The 27,762-nt window shown below is 40.1% G+C and overlaps 2 protein-coding genes across 2 annotated transcripts in view; both read left to right on the forward strand.

Annotated features, from left to right (window-relative positions):
* The first annotated feature begins 242 nt into the window (after window positions 1-242).
* fbxo22 (F-box protein 22) lies at window positions 243-10,621 on the forward strand. The gene is made up of 7 exons (XM_033630268.2): window positions 243-433; window positions 725-857; window positions 1,171-1,258; window positions 3,219-3,317; window positions 7,956-8,108; window positions 8,224-8,389; window positions 8,716-10,621. The coding sequence occupies exons 1-7, from the start codon at window positions 303-305 to the stop codon at window positions 9,107-9,109; spliced, it is 1,164 nt and encodes a 387-aa protein (XP_033486159.1). The 5' UTR covers window positions 243-302; the 3' UTR covers window positions 9,110-10,621.
* A 698-nt stretch (window positions 10,622-11,319) lies between these two features.
* The window catches only part of LOC117265837 (transmembrane protein 266-like), a 59,388-nt gene continuing 42,945 nt past the window's right edge, over window positions 11,320-27,762 (forward strand). The window contains exons 1-2 of the mRNA XM_033640615.2: window positions 11,320-11,866; window positions 12,594-12,728. Coding sequence (XP_033496506.1) covers window positions 12,715-12,728 — 14 coding nt within the window. The 5' untranslated portion in view covers window positions 11,320-11,866; window positions 12,594-12,714. The remainder of the gene's footprint in view (window positions 11,867-12,593; window positions 12,729-27,762) is intronic.

A 27,762-nucleotide genomic window follows, 5' to 3' on the forward strand; every position in this document is an offset into this window, starting at 1 on the left:
TCATATGAGGAACTTAAAAAGTGCTAAAGTGAGTACCCCCCTTGAGTATTTCAAAAGGGGGGGAGGAGGGGGGGGGGGCAAAAAAGAAAAAGAGATCCCAGCAGAAATAAACAATGTGTAACAGAAATATGTTCTCTCATGTGTTAGCACAAGTCAAAACAACCAAACTACGGTAAACCTTTAAGCTGCCATAGTTCCTCCTCGCCGCAGGGGGCACTGTGTCGCATCTGCAGTGACGGAAGAGCAGAGGTGAAAGTTAGCTTGGTAACCGTGCTGGAACAGACACGACTTGAGAGCGAAATATGGGTGAAAACCAAGACTTTACCGTCTCTTTACAAGACAGCAAGGCATCATACGTACTCAGCAATGTTGCAGAAGTGGTGGAGCGGATCCTGACGTTCGTACCGACCAAATCTCTCCTCCGCATCGCAAGGTAACGGGAAATATTTGTATGCTAATGAGTTAACTTGGCTAACACTAATGGCTGTCGAATGGAAGTGAAACTAGTTTTCAGACACACACAGGACAGTTAGAGAGCTACTGTGACAGCCAGAGTAATTTAGGACTAATTTTACTTAACCTAACTTAACATTTATGTGAAAGTTATTTGCATGCAGCTGCCTGTTCCTGTTTACCTGACAGACGCACGAACTGAATTGCTAACTCTCTGGCCAAGTTTGGACCGAGCTAGCAGGTAAAGCTGAGTGTTTGTGTTCCTCCACAGTGTGTGCAGACTGTGGAGAAACTGTGCCCGCAGAGTGCTGAGGACTCAACAGCAGCTGACCTGGGTGTCAGCCTGTGGACCGTCCAACACAGAGGCCCATGTCCTCTGCAGCATCCTGGCTGAGGAGGTGGAGGTAATGCATGGAGAGCTGTTTGGGACGTAAAAGACCTGTACTTGGCAAATTTGCAGTATAGGAGTAACATGGATGATGGTAGTGGTAGATAATTAACATCTTGAAATGATTTCTCTTGTAGTCCTGGGGTGACAACCTGGAAATGTGTTCTGGAGCTGATAAAAAAAATACTTTATCTCATGTTTTTTTTTTTTAATTAAAAATGACTAATAATGTGTGGTATATTGCTGGCCCATGTATTGTGCCCAGACTGCATTCAGCAGAGTCTCTAACACTGTTTTAACACACGTTCTTTGCTTCTGATTCCTCACAGAAAGTGTTTCTCCTGCCCAAAACAGTTCTGGCACTGGTAGACTGTGAGGCCTTCAATGGACAAGAATATTGCTACAGACAGAATAAAGGTATGTATTAGATATTGGTACTCAGTGCTGATGGACTTTACTATACTGTGTTTGTTAGTTTGTCGTCTGTGAGGTGCACATCTGTATCATGCATACATTGTGGTATTAGTGGAAAGCAGTGGTGGAAGAAGTATTCAGAGACTTTACTAATACCACACTGTGAAAATACGACACTACAGGTAAAACTCCTGCTTCCAAAACCTAACTGATGTAAAAATATGTATTACCAGGAACATTTACTTAAAGGTCCACAAGTAAAAGTATTCATTGTACAGTAAAATGTTTATGGATCAATATACTGCTGCATTAATGTCTATGTTGCATTTTGCTGCTGCTGATGGTAAACATGGTCAGCTGTGCTAATTTTATCTACCATATACATTGTTGGAAAGTTTAATCTATTACATTGCATCCTATTCTGTAGGTTCATCATACATTAGCATCGCTCTTGTGTGTGAATTGCATATATTTTAAAAGTCAACTTTTCATGAGCTCAGAAAAACAGGTCTGTTCTCAGCTTTGTGATGATGCATTTTCTATACTCGTTATATTCTTAGGTTTATTACAAACATTCACATTAAAAATCCAGAAATTTGGAAATACATAGTTTTCACTTCACAGGAATGGTTATTAAAATTCTAATCCTTAAAGTAACTAAAGCTATCAGACAAATGTACTGGAGTGAAGAGAACAACATGTATAAGTTGCAGAAAATGGATACTCTTCCTGGTAGAAAGACATGTCCTATGACATAAGTGGTGTAACACAATCCTTCAGCAATACAGATTTAGTTAGTGTTACAACAGCATCATAATTGCGTGGAAGGCGTCTCATATGCCAAAAATAAATTTGGGATGCACAGATAACCTGTATTATGTGTATTTTACACATATGTTAAATATGTGATAAATGGATGGAATAAAAAATGTTAACTATAAAAATCCCTTAAATTTAAAATCATACATATATGCACATCCATTTGGGGGAAAAAAAAAAGTACAAGAATGTTGTTTTTCAGGTTGTCTGTGTCACTGTAGTCTTGCCTCTGTTGTTTTGTTAGTTAACCAGAGGGGTGGAGTTATGCCGTTTCAAAGCAAGAGATTTTATCTAAAGTCCCTGCTTCAGACTCCCGTCTTCTAGTCTTGTGTTGGAACAAGAGGTTACTGAAATATAATATAAGATGGATCTCTCTTTGCGAGTACTACATTAACTAGAAGCCGCTAACATGGGACAGACTACTCGCTGCACTATTACATTCAGAGGGCAAAGTAATCATAAAACAATAAAAGGAATCATGTTATGTTTAAGCTCACAGTCTGTTCCCTGTTGGTCAGTTTCATCTTGTGACCATTGTTCCTCTTTGTCACTGCAGTTTCAGTAGTACATGTTAGTACTGATAACCTGCACTTTAAGCACAAATACCCCATTAGGGAGTATTATGGCACTTATATCATGGAGGGTTTTTTTGTTTGTTTGTTTGGGGGTTTTTTTATACTTAAAAGCCAGAAAAGATGCACCGAAGGTGTCATTCAAAGTTTGTTTGTAGTCAGTTGTAGTCATGGTGAAGTTTATTTCATAGTTGCTTTGGTTACCTGCCGTTTAATACAACTTCCACATGGACTGAAAACAGGAGTTTATTTATTGACTAGAACCAACAGACACCTGCCAGCCAACCAAAAATTGAAAATTAAGACTTGTATATTAATTTGCTCGTATTTGTTTCTTATAGATCTCACTGAAATTTAAAAATTCTACCATATGTATTTAGCGGTAATTTTCTACATTAAGAAAGTAGAATTACAGTCTCATTGTTAAGAAAGAGGAGCTTTGCTGATGTAAATATATTTTAATCTAAAATAGTTGCGTAATAGACTTTTTATTTCCAGCAACATGTGCTTATTGAAATAAGCATTTGGCAACCTTTCTCGTTAGCATGTTTTTTTTCTCTACTACTCTGTAGCGAAAAGGAGTCGTCACAGTCCAGACACAGCTGACGAACTGAACCTGCTCTTCCCCAAAGGCTGTGACGTCATGGGCATCTCGACACCGGGCATTGTCTGTAAGTGTGCAGTCTTTCTGGCTCTTTTACATTCCCTCATTCATGTAGAAGAAAATAAAATCCCCACCTGCCATAAAAGCATAGGTAACCATATACAATAGGCATGCCATGATAGTAAGAATTTAGTAATCGATATCAATACCAATGGAACTCCACGATTCTCAACACCCAATACTATACCACGGTAAAAAACAAAAACAATAAATCCCATGTACTTAAACATACACTCTGTTATTAAAAACATTTAAATTAAATAGAATTGAAGTTCTCGGGCGGAGCTGTCGCTGCAGCTGCACTTATCGCGATCTTCTATGTGCTGTTTTTCTTAAGCACTGATAGGTGTTCTTCTTCCCTTCGGCATTTAACGGCAGACACTGACATTTGCAGGCATTTACGCCGCCCTGTCAGGTCCAGAAGAATTGTAAACCCCCGGTCCCTATGTTACTGGAGAATTTTGGGTTTCAAATATCGGTTCTTGAGACATCCCTCATATACAGGAAATCATTGAGTTCAGTGTCGATATAAAATTGTTTCTTAAATGAGCTTAAAAACGATGCCTTAACTGATACCAACATGTAGCCGTAGCGTGTTCATCCACTCGGGTGCTTTTCAAAGTATGAAAGCTAATCAGGTGTCTTGGGTGTATCAAAGAGGCACAGTTCACCTCTCAGCATAGAGGACTACGCATTAATCCCCGCTGCTGCTGCCTAGTTGGAAAGCACCACTGGTGGCTGGCACTTCCCTGCCTCTGCCTCTGATAGATTGCCTAGTCTGCCTGGTGCTGTGCTCCCCATTTCTCCATATAATCACAACCCTGTGGAGATGTGACTCTCCATCAGCCATGTTCTCTTTCCTCAAGATGATGGCTTATCAGGCTCCCGTCGTCTATCAGGTTTAATGGCAGCCTCAGCTGTTTGTGATAACACTCATTTTGTGATATTGCAGCTGAGGGTCACCGCAAGGTCACCCTGCACATCACATTCAATTGAATGAAATCTTTGATTGGATAAGGTTGAATCCATAGATTACTTGTAATAAGTCTGCCATATAGCCTCGAGTGCATCTAATTATTTCTGCATGTTGGCACTGGGGCTGCACAGTTTTCAAATGATGTCTTGTGATTAAACTAGACATAGTATTTTTTGCTGTTGTTTATGAAATCCATAAACTGCAACACAGTGGAGGATGGGGACAGATGAGATACTAATGTGCTGTATATGCTCATTTTGAAAACAGTAAATGTTTTCTGTAATGCACAAATGCAGTTGCTCACCAGAGGTTTAGCTCAGTAAAAATGTAAACCTTAAAATCTATAAGGTGTGTGAGTGGTGAATGAAGCCTCTCTAATGAACATGTACATTTATGACCGCACAGCCTGAAGTTTTCTCATTTGCACGATAGCTCATCCGTCTGCTAAACTGCCTTAACGGAGCTCATTTAGAAGGGCATTTAATGCCAGGGATTGGGGGTAGTGCAGTTATACCTGGTGTGTTGGTGTTCCAGATGTACAGTCAGGTCCATAATTATTTGGACAATGATACAGTTGTCATCATTTTGGCTCTGTACACCACCACAATGGGTTTTAAATGAAACAATGAATACCTGCTTAAAGTGCAGACTCTCAGCTTTCATTTAAGGCTTTTTTCAAAAATGTAGTATGAACCGTGTAGGAATTACAACCATTTCTTCACACAGTTCCCCAACTTTAAGGGCTCATAAGTATTTGGACAAACTAACATAATCATCAATTAAACAGTCAGTTTTAATACTTGGTTGCAAATCCTTTACAGTCAATGACTGCCTGAAGTGTTGGACACATAGACATCATCAGATGCTGGGTTTCTTCCCTGGTGATGCTCTGCCAGCCCTTTACTGTAGCCGTCTGCACTTCCTGCTTGTGTTTTGGGTGTTTTGCCCTCAGTTTTGGCTTCAGCAAGAGAAATGCACGCTCAGTTCGATTCAGGTCAGATGATATGACTTAGCCATTGCAGAACATTCCACTTCTTTGCCTTAAAAATGTCTTTGGTTGCTTTTGCAGTATGCTTCAGGTCAATGTCCATCTGCACTGTGAAGCATCGTCCAATGAGTTTTGAAACATTTAGTTGAATCTGAGCAGATAATGGTGCCCCAAACACTTCAGCTTTCATCCTGCTGCTCGTGTAAGCAAGACAAGACTTCACTAGAATAAATACAGAGGGTTTATCACAAGATGTAAACCATTGGTTAGCCTTAAAAATGGAAGGCCAGATTAGAGTTTGTCAAAAACCATCTAAAAAGCCTGTACAGTTGTGGAACAGCATACTATGGACAGATAAAACAAAGATCAACTACCAGAATGATGGGAAGACAAGAGAAGGAAGAAGGGAAGGAACTGCTCATGATCCAAAGCACACCACCTCATCAGTGAAGCATGGTGGAGGTACTGTTATGTCATGGCCATGTATGGCTGCCAGTGGAACTGGTTCTCTTGTATTTATTGAAGATGTGACTGCAAAGGATTTGCAACCAAGTATTAAAACTGACTGTTAAATTGATGATTATGTTAGTTTGTCCAAATACTTATGAGCCCTTAAAGTTGGGGGACTGTGTGAAGAAATGGTTGTAATTCCTACACGGTTCATACTACATTTTTGAAAAAAGCCTTAAATGAAAGCTGAGAGTCTGCACTTTAAGCAGGTATTCATTGTTTCATTTAAAACCCATTGTGGTGGTGTACAGAGCCAAAATGATGACAACTGTATCATTGTCCAAATAATTATGGACCTGACTATATGTGCTGGTCTTTCTGAGGTTGTAGTTTGTGTTGTTGAGCAAAGATCCTATTAAGTGTCTTTAAATCAGTAAAGTTCTACAAGTAACCACTGTTCCTCTTACATAAGTTTTTGCGTGGTTAGCCTTGAAAAACAATTCACAACCTAGCATCAGTGAAGTGTGGTCGATTGGTGAGGTCAATGCTATGGTACCTTGAGCTGCAGTTTCTCTAATGGCCACTAGATGCTGACTCAAAGAAACTACCTGTGCCAAAATCAAATGACTGGACCTGGCTCCTGGCCTATCGGTGTTCCACTAAGCCATGACAGTGAAACAGTAAGCTAGCATGCACAATATGAGGACCCTGAAACTGAAGCAGCTAAATAGAATTCCACGTTATTAATGTAATTTAATTAATTTAATTATTTACACCTGTACTTTCCTATTTTGACATGTTAAAGAGTCGTCTTTAGCAGTGGTGGCCTCTTGCTTGTCTCCTCTCACATCTATATCTTCTCTTTTTTTTCCCAAGTTAAATGATCTGGCTCCGAGATAACAATGAGCAGTAGACCCAAAATCCAGGCTTCAACCAATAGTGCATAAAGTGTTGTCAAGTAAAAAATAGGTAAACGGGAACTTTTTCAACTGTCAGCACCCATCCATCCTTTCAGACATTACTTAACGAGGTGTCAAACAATAAACGGAGAAGTTAGGTCACCTTAGGTTAATTTACACATTTAGAATGTTTAAGTTCAGAATTTATGTTAGCCAGCATATGCTGGCTTTTGGCCGGTATCAGGTGTAGTTGTCCGGCAGGTTAAAATATCAATGGCCGAAATGTGTGGCTGGATATATGCCAGATAAATAAATGGATTCATTAATAGCATATTAAATAGCCTGATATTGTGTGACCTATTAGATATGTTGCCAGGACAACTTAGATATAAAATTATATTATACAGAACAGATTTTCAGAAAGTAATTTCCAACGGAACTATTTATCCACTGAAGCAGTACAGAGCAGTCACGGTGTTCCTCTTAGTGGACTCAGTGTAGTTAAGTGACGGCATCAAGGATCACGTTCTCCAGGAAGACCTCCAGCACACTGCGGGTCTGCTTGTAGAAAAGACCGGAGATGCGATCCGCAGTGACAGTTTTGGTGTCTGGTCTTTATTTTCTACGAGCTACGAGTGAATTTGTCAGGAAAACACACTAATGATGTATTATGAACAATGTAAAGGTTGTGTTAGATATGATATAAATGATCTGATTAATGATGAAATATGCACCCCATGCCTCCATGTATTTGTCAGTTGTGTCTAAACAGAGAGATACGAGCAGACACACCCACACAAACACGCATGCACATTCGCACACACAGACACACAAGCAGACAGAGACAGAGATTAGAACAGAGCAGAGGAGCAGAATAACTTGCTGACCAGAGCAAAGAAATGCACCTCTGGTGTGAATGACCAGGCAGCTGCATGACAGTTGACACATCAAGGCGCACTGAGTGTTTTTCCTCCTTTACCACTGCTGCTAAACCTCTGATTAGACACTTGGTTCAATAGGTGGCTTCTTCATGTAGCTTATTTTCAAGTTATTTAATTTGCAGTGTTTTATTGCTGTTTAAATGTCGGCTATAATATGGCTATTTAAAACATGTCCAGTAGTTGTTCTGTATAGCTGGAATGTCTGTCAATAAAAGTCCAAGTAAACACTGAAACAGCTGATTTCTGTGATCCGTACAATGTCAGCCACAGAGGAGGAACTCACGTGATGAAATAAGCTGCTTGAAAGATCCCTCAGACTCACGGGCCTCCATGACACATGACGTTTGTAAGTTACAGTATATAACTGAATATTATGCCTGCTCCTCTGCAGTGACTCCCAGTGGCTCTTGCTCCAGCCTTCCTCAGGAGTACCAGGAAGGGGAGGCTGGCTTTGCTGTCATGTTCCCCAGCATAGAAGGTGTCCACATCAAGCCTTTTCATTTTTGCAAGAAGTCCATCTCTCCAACAGCCCTGAAAGAAGCAGGTGAGTGTGTGCTCACAATAATTACTCAATAATACAAACAGGGAAATGCAACAAGTGTAAAATCTTGAACTTGTGTGTTTGCATCACTCTTTTGTTTGTTGTTTTTTCACTCCAGGACTGGTTGACAACCCAGAGCTGCGTGTGGTACTGATGTTTGTATATGAGGCATATAAATCTGGAGGAGCACGCTTCCTCAGCCAAATACTGGAGCCACTGGCGAAGAGCAAAGCTCTCATCGCTGGAGGGCTGGTTGAGAGTGTCTTCTCTCCTCCCAAACACTGGTGAGTTAATGTCTTTCACCACACATGAGATATTTCTTAGCTAACTTGTGAAAAATAATCCTTTAATACAAAAATAACAATTGCAAGTGATTTCCTGTTCAAATATTTTGAGGCTTCCTCAAACATAGTTTGACTGAAGGGCTTTCCATATGTTGTAGGTAATCTCCCCTCATTTTGATTTCTCTATTTCTCCGTCACTTATACCATTTATTGAACTGCCAATAGGCTTTGATTAAATTTATAGATAAACAATTGCATTGCCATTTCTACACCATTCCCTTTACAATATTCACAGTCTCCCTCTCCCATCATTTCTCACTCTGTAGCTGTAACCAGGGTGCATACGGTGTGGTGGGCCTGGCCCTGAGTGGCCCTAAGGTGCAGGGGGCATCTGTGCTCTTGGACCAAGACATCAGCAACCCAAAGGCGGCTGAAGCCACAATCCGGCGGCTAAAGGCAGCCAAAATTCCCGAGCGGAACACCCTGGGGTTCATGTTCGCCTGCGTGGGTAGAGGCCAGAACTACTACAACAACCAGGCCAACGTAGAGGCTGACGCCTTTCACAAGGTGTTCCCCAACACCCCGCTTTTCGGCCTGTTCGGTAACGGCGAGATTGGCTGCGATCGAATCGTCAAAGACGACTACACGCTGTGCGACACTGACACGGACAGTCTGCAGCACGAGTACACTACAGTCATGACCCTGGTCCATCTAGGCTGACTGAGCGACCCACAGTGACACTGGACAAACTGGAGAATAAAGACGACCCGTCATGATCCTGTTTGCAACAACAGTCGGGAACAACAAACATTTTGTAAAGAGTGTTACTCACATTACCACTCCGGGTATTGCTCTCACCATTTCTGCTCGTGAAGCAGGAAACTGATCCCTGTAGCCATGAATGTAATGGCATCATTTAGGGAAATCGTGTCCCTCGGAGACTGTGCGTAAACACAGCTTCATATTACTAGTGAGTTTCACTAAGTTCAGATATAAACAAACCAATTATCTCTTTAGTATTCAGATGTGATAGAATACTCTTGTAAAATATATGTGTATATATTTTGTTCCCAAATTTCGCACACATTCAAGGCATATCTTACCCTCTAACATCAGCCTTGTGGTCTATTTGCGTTGCGGGTGAGTAAAAGATATACACTTGTGTATCCCACAAGCTATTGTTGTAGTTTTTGATTCAGCGCAGGCACTTTTTATTAAGGCAAGTATGAGGAGTATGGCCCCTCTTTCACACCATCAAGGTGATCTTGGTTTGAGTGCTCTTCCTTTTTACGTAGGTTTTACACTTATGGTTTTTACACTTTTGTTTCACCAATGGAAAAAAACGTAAGCCTACAAATTAATACTCTTTTTGTAAGATATCTATCTACTGTGGTTAAATGGGGCACAGGGAAATCAGTCAGAATCTTACAGTGCCTCTTTTCTTGTCCAGATGTGAGGTCATATCTCTACTACCTAGCTCCAGCTGTTAATGGTTGCTTCATCTGGTCTGCTTCTGCAGCTTAAAAGAAAAAATAATAATTCTAAAACAGAAGAGAGAGCTGTGCAAGTGACACAGACCAGCAGAAACTCTCGATTTCCCCTCACTATAGCCTTGGTAACTTCAGTTTCTAATTTCAGGAAGCAGTTGTCGCAAATTAAAGATATACTGCCCAGTGTTAAACACAAAAATTTGTAATTTGCATAGATGATGATGTATTTAGTATCCATTGCAATGGTAAAGGTAGTTTTTGAAACCATGGTCATATAGTCTGAGACTAAAGAGCTGCATGTTTGGAAGAAAGTCCAAATTTGACAGATGCCTTTATACAATGTTAATACATTATTTCTGATGGCATACTGTTTCCTCACTAAGGAGAATATTTTGATAACATGAAGGTGCAATTTCCAATATATAAACAGTCTGTTGGTGAGGTTATGTTGACATTCAGCTTTTTTCTATAACAAAAGCTCCAACAATGATAGTTGCAATAATTTTTGTGTTCGAGAAAATTCCAATATTTTAGTTTGTATGAGAAAAATGAAAGGTCATTTTGTATCATAATACACATCTGCCCTTATAGGTTTCAAAGAGGCAATTAAAATATATTTTAAGTTAGTGTTTATGGCTCATTGATCAAAGTTTTGGTGTTGATGCACTTTTCTACATGTGCCAAATCATATCTGCTCATATGATATGCTCATTCCCTCAATAAATTACATTCAGTACACAAATGTGTGCTTTTTTTTTTTATTTCCCATGTATTTCTTAAACTCCACAGCAGCATCTCCAGAGCCAGTCCCTGAGCACACTGGGCGTTACGCATCCTTCCTCGGTTGTAACTACAGGCCTACTACTGTTAATTCAGATCACCGCTTCTCCTTCTCCTTTTGCGCACACCCTGAAATGTGCGCCTCAGCCTATAACATCTCCAGCAGCCCACGTCCAGGCGTGTTTAAATAAAGGAAGAGACGCTTGAGATTGATTGATGTGCGCTTTAACCATCGACTGGCTAATCCCGATGAATGACAAACGGTTAAGCCAATTGCTGTAAGGGCAATTTATATTCCCATAGTATCTTTATTTTGGGAAACCATAAAAAACGCTCATGACACGGAGAGGGACGACCTACCAGGCGTAAAGCTAATAAAATCATCTGTGGCGATAATCCGCTCTCAAATTGGCCTCAATCGGGAACTGAGAAAATCTCACAGGCTTTCTTTCTCTCTCACACACATACACATACACACACACACACACACACACACACACGTCCACCCCACGACCAACATTTTTAGACTGCTATGTCGTGACCGGAGCGATGCAAATGTCACACGATTCATTGGCTACTGTCAGTCTCCGGCACCAAAACGTCAATGTTTTGATGGCGTTTGGGTGAAATTGGCTCAGTGTTGCCCGGCCGCTGCTGTGAGGAGAGGGGGGTCGGTGGAGAGCCGAGGCTTCGTCGGGCTCGGTTCAGCACCTGGACAGCTCCTTCCGCAGGGTTCCCCGCTGCGCTCGCCGGGGAAACCCTCGGCTGAGGAGCGGGACCTGAATCTGGATCTGGAGCAGCACACGCAAACCCGGAGGAGACTGCACTTTAGATGGGGGTCGTCATTTGATCAGACTGAATCACACTTAGATGCTAATATGATCTTGCCGAGAGACGATGCTTCTTGCATTTGAGCTCCAGCCCCTGTTTGGTTTTGCACTGAAATCTAAGCAGCCCAAGTGGGAGCAGCAGCAGCATCAGGAGCAGCAGCAGCAGCAGGAGGAGCAGGAACAGCGGCGGCGGCGGCGGTGGTGGTGGTGGTGGTGGTGCTCGTCCAATGCAAAAGTGCTAAGGATAGCTGCAGCCTACACACACTGCGAGCCTGCTGCTGCTTCACTTACTCTGATCACCACCGAGGGAGACATTACTATCAGCAAGGAGGCAGCGGGAGGCACGATTACCCGTCAACAATGTAAATCTCACACAGGTAGGTCCCTTTGCTGCGAATAAATAATTCATGCATGTTCAGCGAGGAGCTCTCAGTAGCTGTGTGCACAACTCTCATTTAGTTTGGATATGATACTAACAAGGGAATCAGTTTTAACACTGGTGCATGTATTACTCTAATGGCAGGGACAGAAAAGTCTGTAGAGATGTTTGATCCCAAAACTGTAAGCAGATAGGTGTTGATTAAAAGTTTACATTAACAAAAGTTCCCTAATGTTTGGGGCTACAGCGTCTTTGGTGACTATGTGGAGTATAGGCTAAGTAGTCCTTGTTTTCATTGAATTAAACTTTTCATAAACTTAAAAAGCAGCAAGGTTGGTGTTACTGTTCCTGACATTTACCATTGTCACTGACCATACTGAGGACAAGCTCTCAGATAGGTTCCTCATGATTTGTCAAGCCTGAATTGAAAGTAATACAAGTTGTGACATATTTTTCATCACTAGATAAAAGGAACAACTCATATGCAGCTGAGAAGGAGCTTTACTCTGTTAACCAATTTTCTGACAATGATTTCTTCCTAATATCAGAAGTTGCTGCAGATAACAGGCCTAAATCTAACACTCTGCTGTATTTAGAGTTGCCACCCACATTGTTTTTAGTCCTGCGCGTAGCATTACTAAATGTTGCCATGTTTGTAACTCTACAATATGCAGTAACTTTTTAAGTAAGTTCCTCACTTGCAATAACGACCATGCTCTTCCCAGGTTCAACATGAAAGCCGCATCTATCAGGTGAAAAGGTCAACTGCAGCAAAAAAACAGCCACAACTGAGTGGAAACCTTGCGACAACCATCTCCACATCTCCCCTCTCCATCAGTGAGCACCATGGCAAATGCTGAGTGAGTAAAGTCATTTCTTCCTCGGCTCCCACACTCTCTCCTCGCATTCCAAACCAGCACACAAAGACGTGTTTTCCCACATGAGACAGAAAAAGGTTGAGGTGTAAAGTCTGTAAAAATGTTTGGTTAAATGTCAAAGGTGCAGAATTGTTAATGGTGTGTCTGTAGGACATAGACGACATTCTTATGAATTCCTTCTTGGTCTCAACTTCTTCTCTTCACCCAGTCTCCCCTTCTCCCACTGTTTCCCAGGTTTCCGTGCCTCCCTTTTCCACAATAATGACCTTTATTCACTCAGACACTGCTACCGTTGAGGTGTCTCTTACCCTCGTCACTCTGAATGCTAAACACAGGCGCACACTGAGATGCAGAAACACACCTGCACAATGCTGATTACAGAGCGGCCATTCTGCAGCCGTAAACACAGGTCACTATGTTAATCCTCTCTGCGGAGCGACGCGCAGTATATTGATTATTATTATCCACGATTATTAAAAATTAACACATTTTTTGCAACAACTCCTCTCCACCTCCAGTTTTCTCCCAGCTTTCCATTTTTAAAACTGTGCTCTCCAAGTGCGTAGTGAGAACAGCTGATGCATTACCGAGGGAATGTGCTGTAGCCTGTGTGTATGTTTGTGATTGTGTGAGTGTGTGTGTGTGTGTGTGTGTGTGTGTGTGAAGACAAAGTAAGAGGTAAGGGAGAACATTGAAAATCATTATTCTCTGTTAACTCATGATTCTGCTGGCGTAGCATGACTCTCTAATTTGTCTCATCTTAACTAGCTGCATTTATTCTCTTGACCTAGATGAATAGCCCTAAATCATTGCTCTATTTGTGCTTTTATAAGAGAACCAGTTCTGCTCGTGGTCCCATACAGAGCTCAGCTCAGCGGGTCTCAGTAGCAATGTCATATCACGCTGTGTTTAAGGTGAAATGGATCCTAAAACAGATGACTATAGCTCGCAGTCGCTCTCGACAGTCCACCAGAAAGAAGCTTTTCACTCTTGAAAACTGATGAGAGTGTTGTTAAGATGCAGTATAAATGATAATCTCAAAAGTGGAACAAACAATTACTCTTTTTATTGTTCACCCATATGTGCCTGAGTATTCTCACACTGGTATTTATAGTGAAGTAGTATTGGTTGAACAGTGTGTTCATCATTTATACGTAGTGATTATGAGGAAAACAGACCTTTATTTTACACAAATTAGTGTTCAATTCTATTTTAAGAGTCTGACATATTCTCTGTTTCATTAAGATTAATATTTAGATTTAAAAGTACAAGCAGATAATGAATCAGTTTGCTGTCAAATCAGTCTCTTATTATTAGTGCAAGTACTCAGATCCTTTATTAAAGCAAAAGTACCACTGAAAAAGTGTAAAAATACTACAAACTGCTACATTTAAAATCCTGTTTTAGTATTAGTAAAGGAACATTATCATTCATTCATTTTCCATAACTACTTGTCCTGTTAGGGGTCATGGTGAGGGCTAGAGCCTATCCCAGCTGACATTGGGTGAGAGGCAGGGTACACCCTGGACAGGTCACCAGACTATCACAGGGCTGACACATAGAGACAGACAACCATTCACATTCACATTCACACCTACGGTCAGTTTAGAGTCACCAATTAACCTGCATGTCTTTGGACTGTGGGAGGAAGCTGGAGTACCTGGAGAAAACCCATGCTGACATGGGGAGAACATGCAAACTCTGCACAGAAGGGCTCCCCCACCCTGGGTTTCAAACTAGGACCCCTCTTGCTGTGAGGCGACAATGCTAACCATATTTGCCACAGGAGCCTAATCAAACTGCAACTTAAACTATCAAAAATAAAAATACTAGTTATGTGGATAAATGGCCCCTGTGACTGATTATTACATAATATTATTAGATTGTTAATACTGATGCATCCTTTTACTGTTGCAGCTGTTTGAGGGGAATTTTTATATACTGTTGAGATTTTGAGTCCAGTATGGACTTAGGGACATAGGGGTCAGGGTCCCTCCAAAGGCTCACAAAGTAAATCTCAGGGGTTGTGAGATAATTGAATTGGGTTCTACTGCATACCTTTGTCTTAAGTATTCAGATTTTTCTGTAATAATTATTACATTTTTGTGAATTATTGGACAATTATACCTCTAGACCAGGGGTTTTCAAACTTTTTGTGCCCAACACACACCAAAGGACAAGCGAAGATCTCAAGGCACACCTGTATTCATATCTGTGCACACTAGCTTCCATAGCATGTGTTATCACTCTTATCACGACATAAGACAATAAAAACACAAAACAATAAAACAGGTAGCTTTTGTGATACTGTCTATACTGACAGGATTTTTTTTTCTCTTTTCTTTTGCTGGGAGGTCGTCTTTGCTGGTGCTTTGTTGTAATTTGCTCCATACAATAAAGCCATCCATTGTCCCAGTCACACCTTTCTCCTTTTAATTAGTATCGTCCCTCACACTGGCTGCCAATCAGGGCTTTTGATGTGTCACACACTAATAATTCCCACGTATCAAAGGCGACAAATAGGTCCCCTGTGAAGTTCACAAAAAAAAAAAAAAAAAATTAAATTACATTTTTTAGCTAGCATTTGTCTCTTTATAAGGCAATGGGTGCACACAACATACTGATACAGTCAGTTAAAAATTAATTCATAACTTTCTGTATAGACCCAGTTGAATATTGCAGTAATAATGTGTGGTCATCACAAAATGCCACGGCAAACTTGGATTGGCATCATGGCACACCATTTGAGAACCACTGCTCTAGTCACTGTTCTTTCATGAGAGGGTCACAGTCTAAATGGGCTTGGAGCCACTAGTTTAATATTTGGTTTTTTTTTACAAGCTAATCATGTTTTCTTCATCTAAAATCTTTATCTGAAAAGTAACCAGTAACTATAGGTGTCAGATAAATGTATTTGAGAAAAAGTACAGTATGTCACTCTGAAATGTAGTGAAGTAGAAGAAGACAGTGGCAGAAATTGGAAATACTCATGTGAAGTGCTTCAGAATTACAGTTGAGTAAATGTAAGAATTCACTTTCCCCCACTGCTTGTTTCTAGCTGACCGATACTATGTTACTCTTTTAACGATGTCTGAGATTTGTGACTGAACTGCTTTCGAGAAAAAATTGTTTATGTCTGTAAATCTGAAGAGTCTGACTTGATGGGATTAATATAAACACTGAATTGCGTTTTAGGGTGGATATTCCCTTTAAGATTCTGAAGGGTCCTCTGCGCTGGTCGAGACCATTCATCTTTCTCCCCACGTCGCTGTTTACCCTGTTGTTTATTCAGTGCCAGTGGGAGGGTGGAGAGGTTGGATGGCTTTGCCTCTTTTGTTCAGAGGGTGGGAGTTGACAAGCACATGGTGTCTTTCTGCCTGTTGGGAAAAAATGCTGCCTTTGAGTGGCCCCATTTTCAGCCTAATTGGCTCTTTTCATAAGTACACTGGCATAATGTACACCGTTTATTAGCTATGGATCATAGCAAATGTTGGTGAGGAGATCTCCGTGATGTGCAAGAGGTCTCATCTGTTGTAAAAAGAGAACCGTGGATTGAAAAGGTGTACAATGCAGGATTGTTGGTTACTGTTTGGAAACGTGCATTGACATTTTCTAAACCTGACCGCACAGTCTTTGCAGCTTAACCTAACGAAAGTGAAAGTGAAATTTAACAAAACTGCTCCCAATACCAACGGGCATTTAATGCGCCCATATCTATTTAACCACTAATAACACCCATTCCATTCTTGTCTGACTTTTGTTTTGTTTTTGTTTTTTTTTTTGGGACAAGTGACCACCTATATCATCACAGCTCCCTCCATTATAATGTTGTCATTTTCAAACTAATCAGTCTTATCTGTGGGAAAAGTCTCCCTCCAGTAAATTATTCCTGGAAATGCCATTAAAATTTTAATTATTCACTCTCTCTTTACTGAATTAAACATTCACCATTTAATAAGATAACAGCTGTTGCTATGAATTCTGCATAACGCTCAAGATGCAACAGGCGACACCTCAAATACAGACGTACAGAGTAAACTTTGTGTCTCCTATGTTTGCCCTATATGCAAAAACACAGCACAGAGGAAACAACTCCGTTAAGTCAGTTTCACGAGTCCACAGAAATCTGTCTTTTCACTCATTAAGTCTTTCAAGACCCGTATTCCCTGAAGTGTCTGCAGAAATTAAAATAATCTATTATTGGAAACTGACACAGTGTAGAAAGGTCCACGGACCTCTCCACTATGGAGAAGGCTTATGTACATCTGCTGTCTTAGTCCTGCCCCACGAGGGTCTCTGTGTCTCCTGTGTCTTATACAGCTTGTATCTGTAAAGGTCAGATAAGAGACTGGTCACACCAGGGCCAGAACAGTCCATTGTGCAGTCCACCAATTCATCATAGTTTAATCTGTAATATTATTAATGAGCTAATGTGCCTGGCAGACTTCATTAATATCCACTGGCATGAAATTACAAAAGTTTCTCTGGAAGTTGAATTGGGTGTTTTAAGAAATTACCTGAAGCCATTTGTAAACGCTGTAGGAGTGACAGGTGTTTTGTCCTACAACATGAACACGGAGCTAAACACCAAGTTTTATTTTCCAAGCTGCCTTTTAAAAACTGGTGGGTGAATTGACTGTGGTGTATATTGACCAGAATGCAAGTGGTAGGAAAGGTGAGGTGAAGTTTTTCTTTCTGCTGGTAAAACTGTTTTAGCATGTTTAATCTGGGTGCCAGTAAAGTCCCGTAGGTAAAAGCTGACAGTCTTTCTTTGCCTCATCTTCATCTTTTGATGTGAAATCCATATTACGTAGTATGTGAGTCAGCAGCAAAGACAAACATTACTCACTGGCTTCACTTTCTTAGCAGCAAGAGAAAGACATTTCTTTAGTTTAAGGTGCTACAACAAACACACAAGTGTGAATTGTCTATATGCCGTTGCTACAAATACACAATCACTACATTTAGTTATTGAGTCTGACTATAAGTTAGAAGTTGTACAACAGTTTGTAGTGTTGGCTGTTCTGCCAGCAGTGTACATCCTCATATGCGATGAGTCTGTAACACTAATACACAATGAAGTCCAGCTTCTCCCAAAGTTCTCAACAGCAGCTGTTGGGAGCAGAGAACATCTGCTTTGTGTCTGCATGTTACGGCCAAGTTTTGGGTGTGTTTTAGATCCTCAGGCGTTGTGGTCAGACAGCCTAATCTAATGTGTGTGTTGATCTTGTAGTCCGCCGAGGCCTTGGTGAGTGTTCAGGATAAAATGTGCCTGGATGGAAATACATTTTCTTTACTTCCATGGAAAGTGTAATTTCAAATCTGCCACTGGGCGTGATAAGCAGCGTAACATGTATGTTTGTTGTAATGTGTCGAAATAATGGCTCATAGTTTATAGGTTCTATTTTACTGATTGATGCTTATATGTACACTATGTGTCAAAATATGAAAGCGGGCAATGTCAGATTCTTATTTCAGATTTTCACACGTTTCCCTTTCATGGCCCTATTTTCAGCTGTAGAATATATTCCACCTGACATACAAATATCCAGTACATCATGTAACCACACACTGTATCACTGCTAATAGGACTGCTATGTTGGGGTAAATCTTATTTTCATAATGCATGATGTTGATGGAATTTCAGATTTATGAACAGTGTCCAATAAAAGTTTAAACAGGATATTAACACACTGAGTTCACTTTACAGCACTTTGAAGCCAAATTGATTCCTCAGGAGCCAGACTGTCTATACATCTTTATCAAGATTTCCTGTCTCTATAGTTAGGCTTCCAAAGATTTTTTAAATCAGGCCTACTTTTTGGGCAGTTTATGCCTTAATTTGTAAGCCAACAATATACACATGTTCCCTACACACGACCAAGGGTGCGTTCCGAATCTCTGCAGCTGCCCTTAAAAAGTATGTACTGTTGCATGCAGTGTGCAGACAATCAGGACATACTATTTTCTCATAACAATACACCCTGAACTTTGACCCTCTTGCTTTTATATCCACTACCTTGGAGATGAAACAAACAACACTTACCGAATTCGCCAGAGAGGAAGATCTGCTATTGTTACTTTGCAATGTATGTAGTATAACTCTAAGGTTGTAACTGCATATACTGTAGATTCTAACATATTATATTTGTAACAGCAAAATTACATCTGCAGTTCTCTGTCATTGTAATTTTCATAGTTATGATTATTTTGTTTACTTCATCAATATTCCTACTTACTTACTTGAATGCGCTGACATCTGTCACTGCAACTTCTGACAGCTGTTATCTGTTTGCGTCTCAGTCGATGTGACGTATAGTCCACTGCGCAGAGGATTGTGGGTCAGAATAGCTAGAAAAGCATGCTGGCTTGCAAACCGGATGTAGGAGAACATCCTGGTATTTGACATACTATGTATTAGGACATACAAAATCTTTTTCCACCATACTACAAAGCTAACATGCTCACAGTGGCAATGCTAATATGCTGATGTCCATTAGATATAATCTTTACCATGTTCCCCGTCTTTGTTTACTGTCTTAGGATGCTAACATTTGCTAATAAGCAAGCAGAGCCTAATTATTCCTTTTCTTTTCCGGCGGCTGCTTGTAAGTCTGTCTTATTGCACAGGGGTCACGAGGTTCACGAGTGAGACACCTCCAGTTGTCAGGGGAAGAACATTCTTTAGCGCCACCGGCTCCCAGTTACTTACATGACCTTCTGTTTTGGTCAGTGAAGTCCCTTGAGCAACTTTTGTCGCATAGTGACCTTTCCTACCTGGCCCACAACTCTACAGTCCACTGTGTACTTTTATCTGCCACCCCGAGGGAATCCTGCTCCCCTGAATATCACTTCTTTCCTGTGGGTGCTCTTCTGCACTCGCAGTCTTTTTAGTCTTTCCATGAAATAATGTTATTGAGAATTTTGCAATTGCCACTTTCTGTTAGATAAGAACACAGAGGATACTCAGAAAGGTCAGTGTTTGTTTTTAAACAGCAAAAATGTTGTATTTATATCTGTACTTGGAGAGGAGCAGAGGTGGGTTTGTCCTTTGGGTTTTTTCATTGACATTGTTTGGATATTAGTGCATTAAAGTCATTACCATGTATTGTATTAATGAATTATAAGACTATTCTTGCAAAATTGTCTACTGAACAGCACTGATTTAATGCAAGGAGCTGGAAAATTCATATGATCCTTCTATGAGTTCACATTTGTTTATTTTTTCTCTTTTGGGTTTAATTTTAATTCTTTTATCAGAAGCTCACTTTGTGAATTAAACTGCGTAATCACATTTCCATGCAACATTATTGTAACTTTGACAGAATGAAATAGATATGTATACACTGCTTTGAATTACCTCACCAAAGCAAGTTTAAGTCTTTGCTTGTAGCAAAACAGACATTCACTGAAATATCAAAACTATCTCCAAATGCATGCCCGACCCTTTAGCTTCACATAAGAACTTTGCTGAACATCGTACAAATCCATGGGCTGGGTCAGCAGCTTTTCCCGATATCTCACCTGGCAGCCAGGCAGCGCACCAGGTACATTACTGTAAGCTGTGAGCCGGCAGGCTCTGGACAGCTTGTGTCTGTCATGAGTGGTTATGTGTACGGTCCTGATTGTTTGGGAAGAGAGCCAAAGCTGCTGCTGTGCTGTAGATGAGAGGTGGTATGGATGAGATGTTGTGTGTAGGGGAAGTGTGGAGAGGACAGCATCTATCTGACCAACCCGTTGTGGCCTTTTACCACACTACACACTTTCAGAGCGGGAATTAATTCTTTGCCGAGTAAAGTAAGTGTAGAGGTATGTGTCATAGAGGCACATTGACAACTTCCACAGTACAACAATATACTAGTCTATCCTGACATATATTGACTGTAGTGGGACATGTGATGACACATTGCATCCCCTTGGTCAGCTGGTATTTATTTAGTGCAGCACTAGTTGCAAACTAAGTCAGTGATAATAGCTGTTGCTCAACTACTAAATGTAAGTCATTAAATATAACTGGCAGGCTTGTATAACTACAGTGGGGTTATTGCGTGCAAATTATTCTTTTTGTTCCATATTTTTTATTCCAGATAAGTGACACTTATCTAAGTTTAAGTTTGGAAAAACATACAAACATCCTTGGGGATAATTTAATATGCATTTAATAGTCAAAAACTTGATAGTAGCCTAGCAACCCCACAACTGTCATATCAATGTACTTTAAATATTTAAAGGTCCCATATTCGGCTCATTTTCAGGTTCATAGTTATATTTTTGGTTTCTACTAGAACATGTTTAAATGATTTAATGTTCAAAAAACACTTTATTTTTCTCATAAGGTCTGCTGGAATATACAGTTATTCACCCTCTGTCTGAAATACTCCATTTTAACCCCTTCCACAGGTTCACCTATGGAAACTTGTTACTACTTGTACTCTTTTAAATAGTCGAGTTTGATTGTTTTCTCGGCACTCTGCCAGGGCCGGCGGGGCCGATCCAAGGACCTCATTAAACCATCCAGTTGGTAGTAGCGACGGGCCTAGTGTACAAAGGGCAGGGGCAGGGACTTAATCAACGCAAGCTTATGACCCACACTTACTGGGAATTCCTCGTTCATGGGAAATAATTGTAATCCCCAATCCTTATCATGAGTGGGGTTCAGAGGATTCTGATTGGTCAGTGTTTCCAGGTCTCTCAAAACTGAGGTCTCTGTATCTCTGCACTGTCTTTTAAGCTGGGGGAATTACAGAACTCTGGCACTTTCTTATAGATCATTTTATCGGTGTTGCGTTGCTAGGCAACAGCTTGGGACCATGTTAACTTCCTGTTTGCTGATGTCATTCACATATATCAGCAAACTTTCTGACAGGAAATACAAAGGGACCTATTTCAAATGATTATGTTTCAAATTTAAAACAGTCTTCATGGTATAGTTGTGACATCACAACTTTACAGAAGTCCTGACAGCTTGTTTAAAAGCAATAAACATGTTTCTGGATATGGGTGCATTCCTCTTTGGATTGTGTCTTTTGATGCTTCCATAGTGTTTATATAGCAAAAAGTGACATGAAAATCTGAGTTTTTAAAATATGAGACCTTTAAATCCTGATTAGTGCTCAGAAATTGATCCACCCCACCTCAAATCTGAAATAAACGAAACTTTTCTAACTTCAGCAGAATAATCGTATGTTTATGTTGGCTCTCATTGCTCATGAGTAAATGGCTTTTCAGGGCCTTTAAAGGAAAGTGTCAAATTGTTGCATAAATTGATCACTTGTAAAGCCTGCCTGCGGACGGCCACTTCCTTCATGACAGACATTCTTACTCTTTATAACTTGTTTGAGGATATAAAGATGGCTGGCTCTGAAGTCCTCTTTTAAGTGCATTTTTTAAACTTTATTTTTAGACTGGCTTTACAAAATTTACATTTACAAATCCTCATACATCTTCTGTCCTGCTGTCATTCTCTTATTCTGTTCATTATTTCTTTTTTTGTATGCATGTATGTATTGTACCTATACATCAGTAAAATCATAGCATCTTCTGCAGAGACTAGAAAAGGCTGCTGCCCACAGAAAAAGAAGTATTATTCTGTTTTTACTTTAATATCCATTTCCTTCACTCATATAATACATATTGCATCGTACATGAGTCAACATCATCACGGCCTTTGGTGACTGTCTTTTTGACTATATAGAGTATGTATCTTCAAAGAAATGTGAGGCCCTCTTGCCGAGGGAAATAATCCCATCAAATTGGGATGAGGACAGCAGCTCTTGAGACTAGACTGCAATAACACGTCTTCCTGAAAACAAAGGGGTTTTTATTAATGAAAAACAAATAACACTGCTGCTGTATGGTATACATGCAGAGATGGTAGACTAGGAACTGCTGCCACCTCTACTTTTTAAAGAAGCCTTTACTCTTAACTTATATCTTAATATCAGTATTAAGCTTTTCATTGTACTGACTTTCTTTCAATCTGCTTGACAACCTATATCTAAGACGCCCTGGTTGTAGAGATGACAGCCAGCATTAAAGGAAAGTGACCACTACTTTTTCTAAAGTGAGAAAATAAGACTTTTTTTATTTAAAACATAAACAAATGAGTCTGTCCCTTTTGTACAGGAGTTCTGCAGAATTTCCATCGGACCGAGAGTGTGCACAGCTAAAGGTCTTTGCAGCCAATTGGCACATGCTTACTCACCTGAAACTGTTTTTGAGAATACACCTGCTTACAATGCTGTGAATCGTTCATGTGGTTGTTGTGTTCAGTGGATTTGGTGTGGTAACATAACTACAGCTGGTGCCTTTTTTTTTTCTTGTGTTCATGCTGTTGATGTTCACAAACTGTCCATCCGTTCGCTTGTTGGGTTTAATGGGTCGAGGCTGCTTTGCTTTATTGTTGGTTCAGGTTACATACACAATATATGGCGGTGGGATTTTATGATGCCTTTACTGCTTGTTAATGTATCGCTATAGCAATGTGAGCCAATCTAATTTGTTTTTTAGGATGTCTTTTGGAGCTTTACATGGCTTTCTTAATGTAACTTATATAGATTAGAAACACCTCACTTTAACTACAGATGCAGCTATTTTCATTTTTACCAATTTATTTATGTTTTAACCTCAGATTCTTTTCCTAGTGGATCTTCAATCTATAGCTTTCTATATTAGATCAGGAAATATGTGATTTGAGATTAAGCTTTACAGAAATGCTGTAATACTACCATTAAGAGAGTACCCCACTGATTAGCTTTGGATTCATTTGACATTGTTGGACAGTTCGAATCAATGCAGCAGAACCGGAGATATAGCCTTTTTTATTTCACACAACCTTCCTCCTTGTCAAAACCTTGCAACTACATTACCCACAGTGCAATTCCCCCATAGACAGTTTGATCAGGTGAGATTCAAGTGTGTTATGCTAGAAGCAGCTAATAAAGCCTTGAGCTGCTAGCTTCAAACAGAGCTCACATCTCTCCAACTCCACACCCCCAGTTTTTTTTTTTTAATTTCAGCCCTAAATGACACTCACTCAAATTATATCACTTGAAGCAATTTTTCAGGCTTCTGCATTTCCCCATTGGAAACACAAAAGGCTTTGTAAAGCTTTTGTCAACAGGATTCTCCAAGACCTGTAAACAGACATGGAAAATTGGTGGAGTTCTCCTTTTAAGGCTGCAGGGGTCCTAAAGTCATCATGTTTCAAATTTACCTGCTAGCAGCTTTAATGCGCAAGTTAACTGAATATGTGCTTAGACCAAACCAGTGGCAACTCTTAGAATTTTTTTACAGGCATGGCCAGATGTGGCTACTAAAAATATTGTGTTGGCACACCAAAACCAAAAGCCATAACTGAACTTAAAAAATTCCATTTGGTATATAGCTAGACTAAAACTATATCAATATGGAGAGTTCAGAAATTGCATACTGATACACTTTGGTTTCTAATTTTACAGTTAATGATAATAATTATTTGATGTGCATACACCAAGCAGCAACCTCCATGGCTGGAAAATGAAGCCAACACAGAAGAACCAAAAACTGCAGTTCTTTGACTGACCACTTGGGGCTGGCTCCATATGTGAAAAAAATCCCCATAGACCAACTTTACAGCAGAAATAAACATGTTTACAGTCCGGTGCCAAAAACAGTTTTGGTCTCTATAGCTAGTTTCCCTTCATAACCACTGTACGGGTGGGTGAATTTTTATATAACTCACCCATTTTATTGAGGCTTAAAGTTACACATAATTCAGGGTGGGCTGCTTTGAGTGACAGGCTGTCCACCAATAGTGTCCTCAGCCAGAGGACATTATTTAAAGTCTATGGCATTGATTTATACAGGTACAGTTAACAATGTGAGTTTTGCAATAATCTGTGTGTATACATGTGTTCGGTGATTCATTGTTCTTCAAACAGGCTGGCTGTCCTTTATCTTAACAAATACAAATATACAGCTTTAATTTGAAGGTGTGCATGGATTATAATGAAGAAAACATTTAGTGGAAACAGGCCTCCTCAAGTTAAGGTGAGACTTGCTGGTTCCCATAGAACCAATTTTTATTCAATTGTTCCTTTGCCAAAATTTTAGCAAAACTTTAGAGTGTTATTTAGCCCTCTTCCCAGCAAGCTATGCAAATATGGTTGTCCCTAATGCATGCCTTAGGCTGTCTAGTTTCACTTTCAGGCTAGCTTAAAAACATAACGTGCCACGGCCTCTTAAAACAGTCATGGCTTCCAAGTAAATTGATCTTATCTTGTTCACTCCACACACAGTTCAATCTTATTGAACTTTGACCTGCACTTTAACAGCGCTGTTGTTCAAAGCTCACTTAGCATGGTCCTCTTGTTTCCTAGTACGGTCACTAATGTTTAAGTTATGTGTTTACGGCTCAGTTAGGAGCTGCTTGGTGCTTTAGTTGAAAGTATAAGAAATGTAATGTTTTATTCTTGCTCATATTGTATATGTACTTCAATATGAAATTTTTATTTGGCTGGTTACTTCCTCACTTCCTGGTGATAAGGTCACAGAGTCAGAGTTTAGATCAAATCATCCTTGGTGGCTATAACAGGCTAACCTGCCAAACACACAGACACACAGACACACACACACACACACACACACACACACACACTCATTCGCAGATATTAGGATGCCCTCCAACAGCTCAGGTCACTCCAGATTGCATCAAAGGTCCTTTAGCGCCGACATTATCACTGTATATTTTAATAAACTGTGGTTGTATTGTGGGACGGGGTCATGTTGTGTGTATGTGTGTGTTGGGAGGTTATCTTTTACCCGCCTGCATATCTATGTGTCCTGTCCTGTCTATTTACCTGTCTGTCCTTTCCTAAAGGTATGCCTGTGTGTCAGATTGCGTGCCTCTGCTCTGAATGTTTTAGGTCATTCAGTGCTGTCTGTCACGGTAGTTTGAAGATGACTGTGGGAGGAGGAAAGAGAGGAAGTGAAGAATTCAGAAACTCAAAGTGGAGAAAGTGTATCAGTATAAAGCAAATGGCTGCTGGGAAAACCCTTTGTGTCCTCTCTGCTCACAACCGTCACTACAACCACTACAGTTTTTCTTGTTTTTGAGTGTTTGAGCCATGAGGTAAAAGAGAATAAGCTGCAATATGTGATAATGAAAGTAACACACAAGAGTTCATGATTTTGACTGTCGGTTTAACAATCGCTATTTACTTTTTTCGTTTTTCTCCTCTCCGAATTTTATGTACGACCTCCTGTTCTCCCCAGTGCTCCTCCTGAACCTTTGCACTCCTCTTTCCCCCCTGCCTCTTTCCCTAACCCGTTCCAGCCCAGTCTTTCTGGTACATTTATTTTTTATCCATTGTCTCGTCTTTCATTGTTCATCCCTCCTTGTTTCCTTATTGCCCTCCCCTGTCTGTCTTGTATAACCCCTGATATCCACCCCCCTTTGCTCCCACTCCTCCTCTAGTTTCCCCTCACCATTCACCCTTTTCCTGACTTCCTTTGACGTTTGAAGGAGAGTGGGGATCCACTCAGCTGACAAAGGGAGAGGCGATGACGTCACAGCAGACATGATACACCAGCATCTGCTCTGGTCTAAAAATACACACCACAGGGCACACACAGTCAGTCTGCAGCTGCACTCAGCATTTGTTTCCACCTCCACGCTCCACTGAGATGGCCCAGCTTTTACACAACTGGGGCTTGTGGGCACGCTGGGTTACATGCTGCTGGCCCACAACTGAGGAGCCTTGTGTTTAGATATTGAGGTTTAGAGACCCAAGGTGGATGAGGGTGTGGGGTGGAGGTTTGCTGATATCACAATGGATGGTTGGCATGTTCATTACCATATTTATTGGAGTAACATCCAACCTGTCATTTTTTTTTGCATGAATGAACTCAAACTTTCCTGTTAAAATTCTCATTGTAAGTTACATTGTAAATTATGTTCATTTAAACCTAGCAAATACAAAATATTGATAACAAATGCGTCGATGTTCAGAGAAAACTGTTCAGGGTAAAAATTAAACTAAACTAAAACTACTGTAATAATTTATTCAATGTCCCCTTAGAGGTGGGTCAAAAATGATCAGGTGGGTCTGTTTTTTTTTTTTTTTTTGTATTTCATATTCCATGTATCCCTCAAAATACGTTGGATCTATTGTATTATTACTCCAAATGAGTCAAAAATGATCCAAATGCATTTTCCTGTGGACGTTTTACCTCAGAAAATTTCACATCTAAATTTGTTTTACAGAACATTTACTTTAATTGCAATGACAGGAAAGAGTGTCTACCATTATGGTAATGGATTAGCGTGCTGCAGGGATGACATTTATTTATCAGCCAATATGGAAGTTAACATCACCACGGTTCCCTTGACAAAAGTATTGTAGAGAATAAGCTTTGTGGCAAAGGTATATGAGACTTGGACGTTTTGTTCAGCAAGATAGTCTTCACAAATTAACACCACAGTTACAATTATCAAAACATAAATACATTCGCCTGAAATAAATAGCTATTGTTCAGCTATAAACAAACACCATGGTCACATGACTTCAGCGTCCCCACCACAACGAGGCTGTAAATCCGTGTTTGGCTTGAAGACGCTCTTTAGTCTTCCTTAGCCGCTTGTTAGCAACTGCCTTTTTTAAGACACATAAAGGCTTCAGTATTTAAGAGTGGCTTTTTTTACTGATGTATTTTACGTCACAGAACAAAATGTGAAATCTCTTGAGCTTGTGTTAACCACAGACCTTTTTTCAGGCATCTAACCCAAAACCCGTTTAAAAAAAAGACTGACTTTGAGACGAGGGAATTAGGAGTGCTAACATGCTAACTCATTTCTAGGTTTAAGGACTCATTCATGCACCACGTTATTACTCTGACATTACAGCTAGTTAACTTTAGCTTGCCAGTTCACATTACAGGAGCTGTGGAAGAGCTTTTTTATTTATTTATTTTTATTTATTTATTTATTCTATTTATCACAAGAAAAATATAAGATACAAAACAAGAAAGGGAATAG

This window comes from Epinephelus lanceolatus, chromosome 2 (assembly GCF_041903045.1).
Source record: "Epinephelus lanceolatus isolate andai-2023 chromosome 2, ASM4190304v1, whole genome shotgun sequence".
NCBI classification, from domain to species: domain Eukaryota; kingdom Metazoa; phylum Chordata; class Actinopteri; order Perciformes; family Serranidae; genus Epinephelus; species Epinephelus lanceolatus.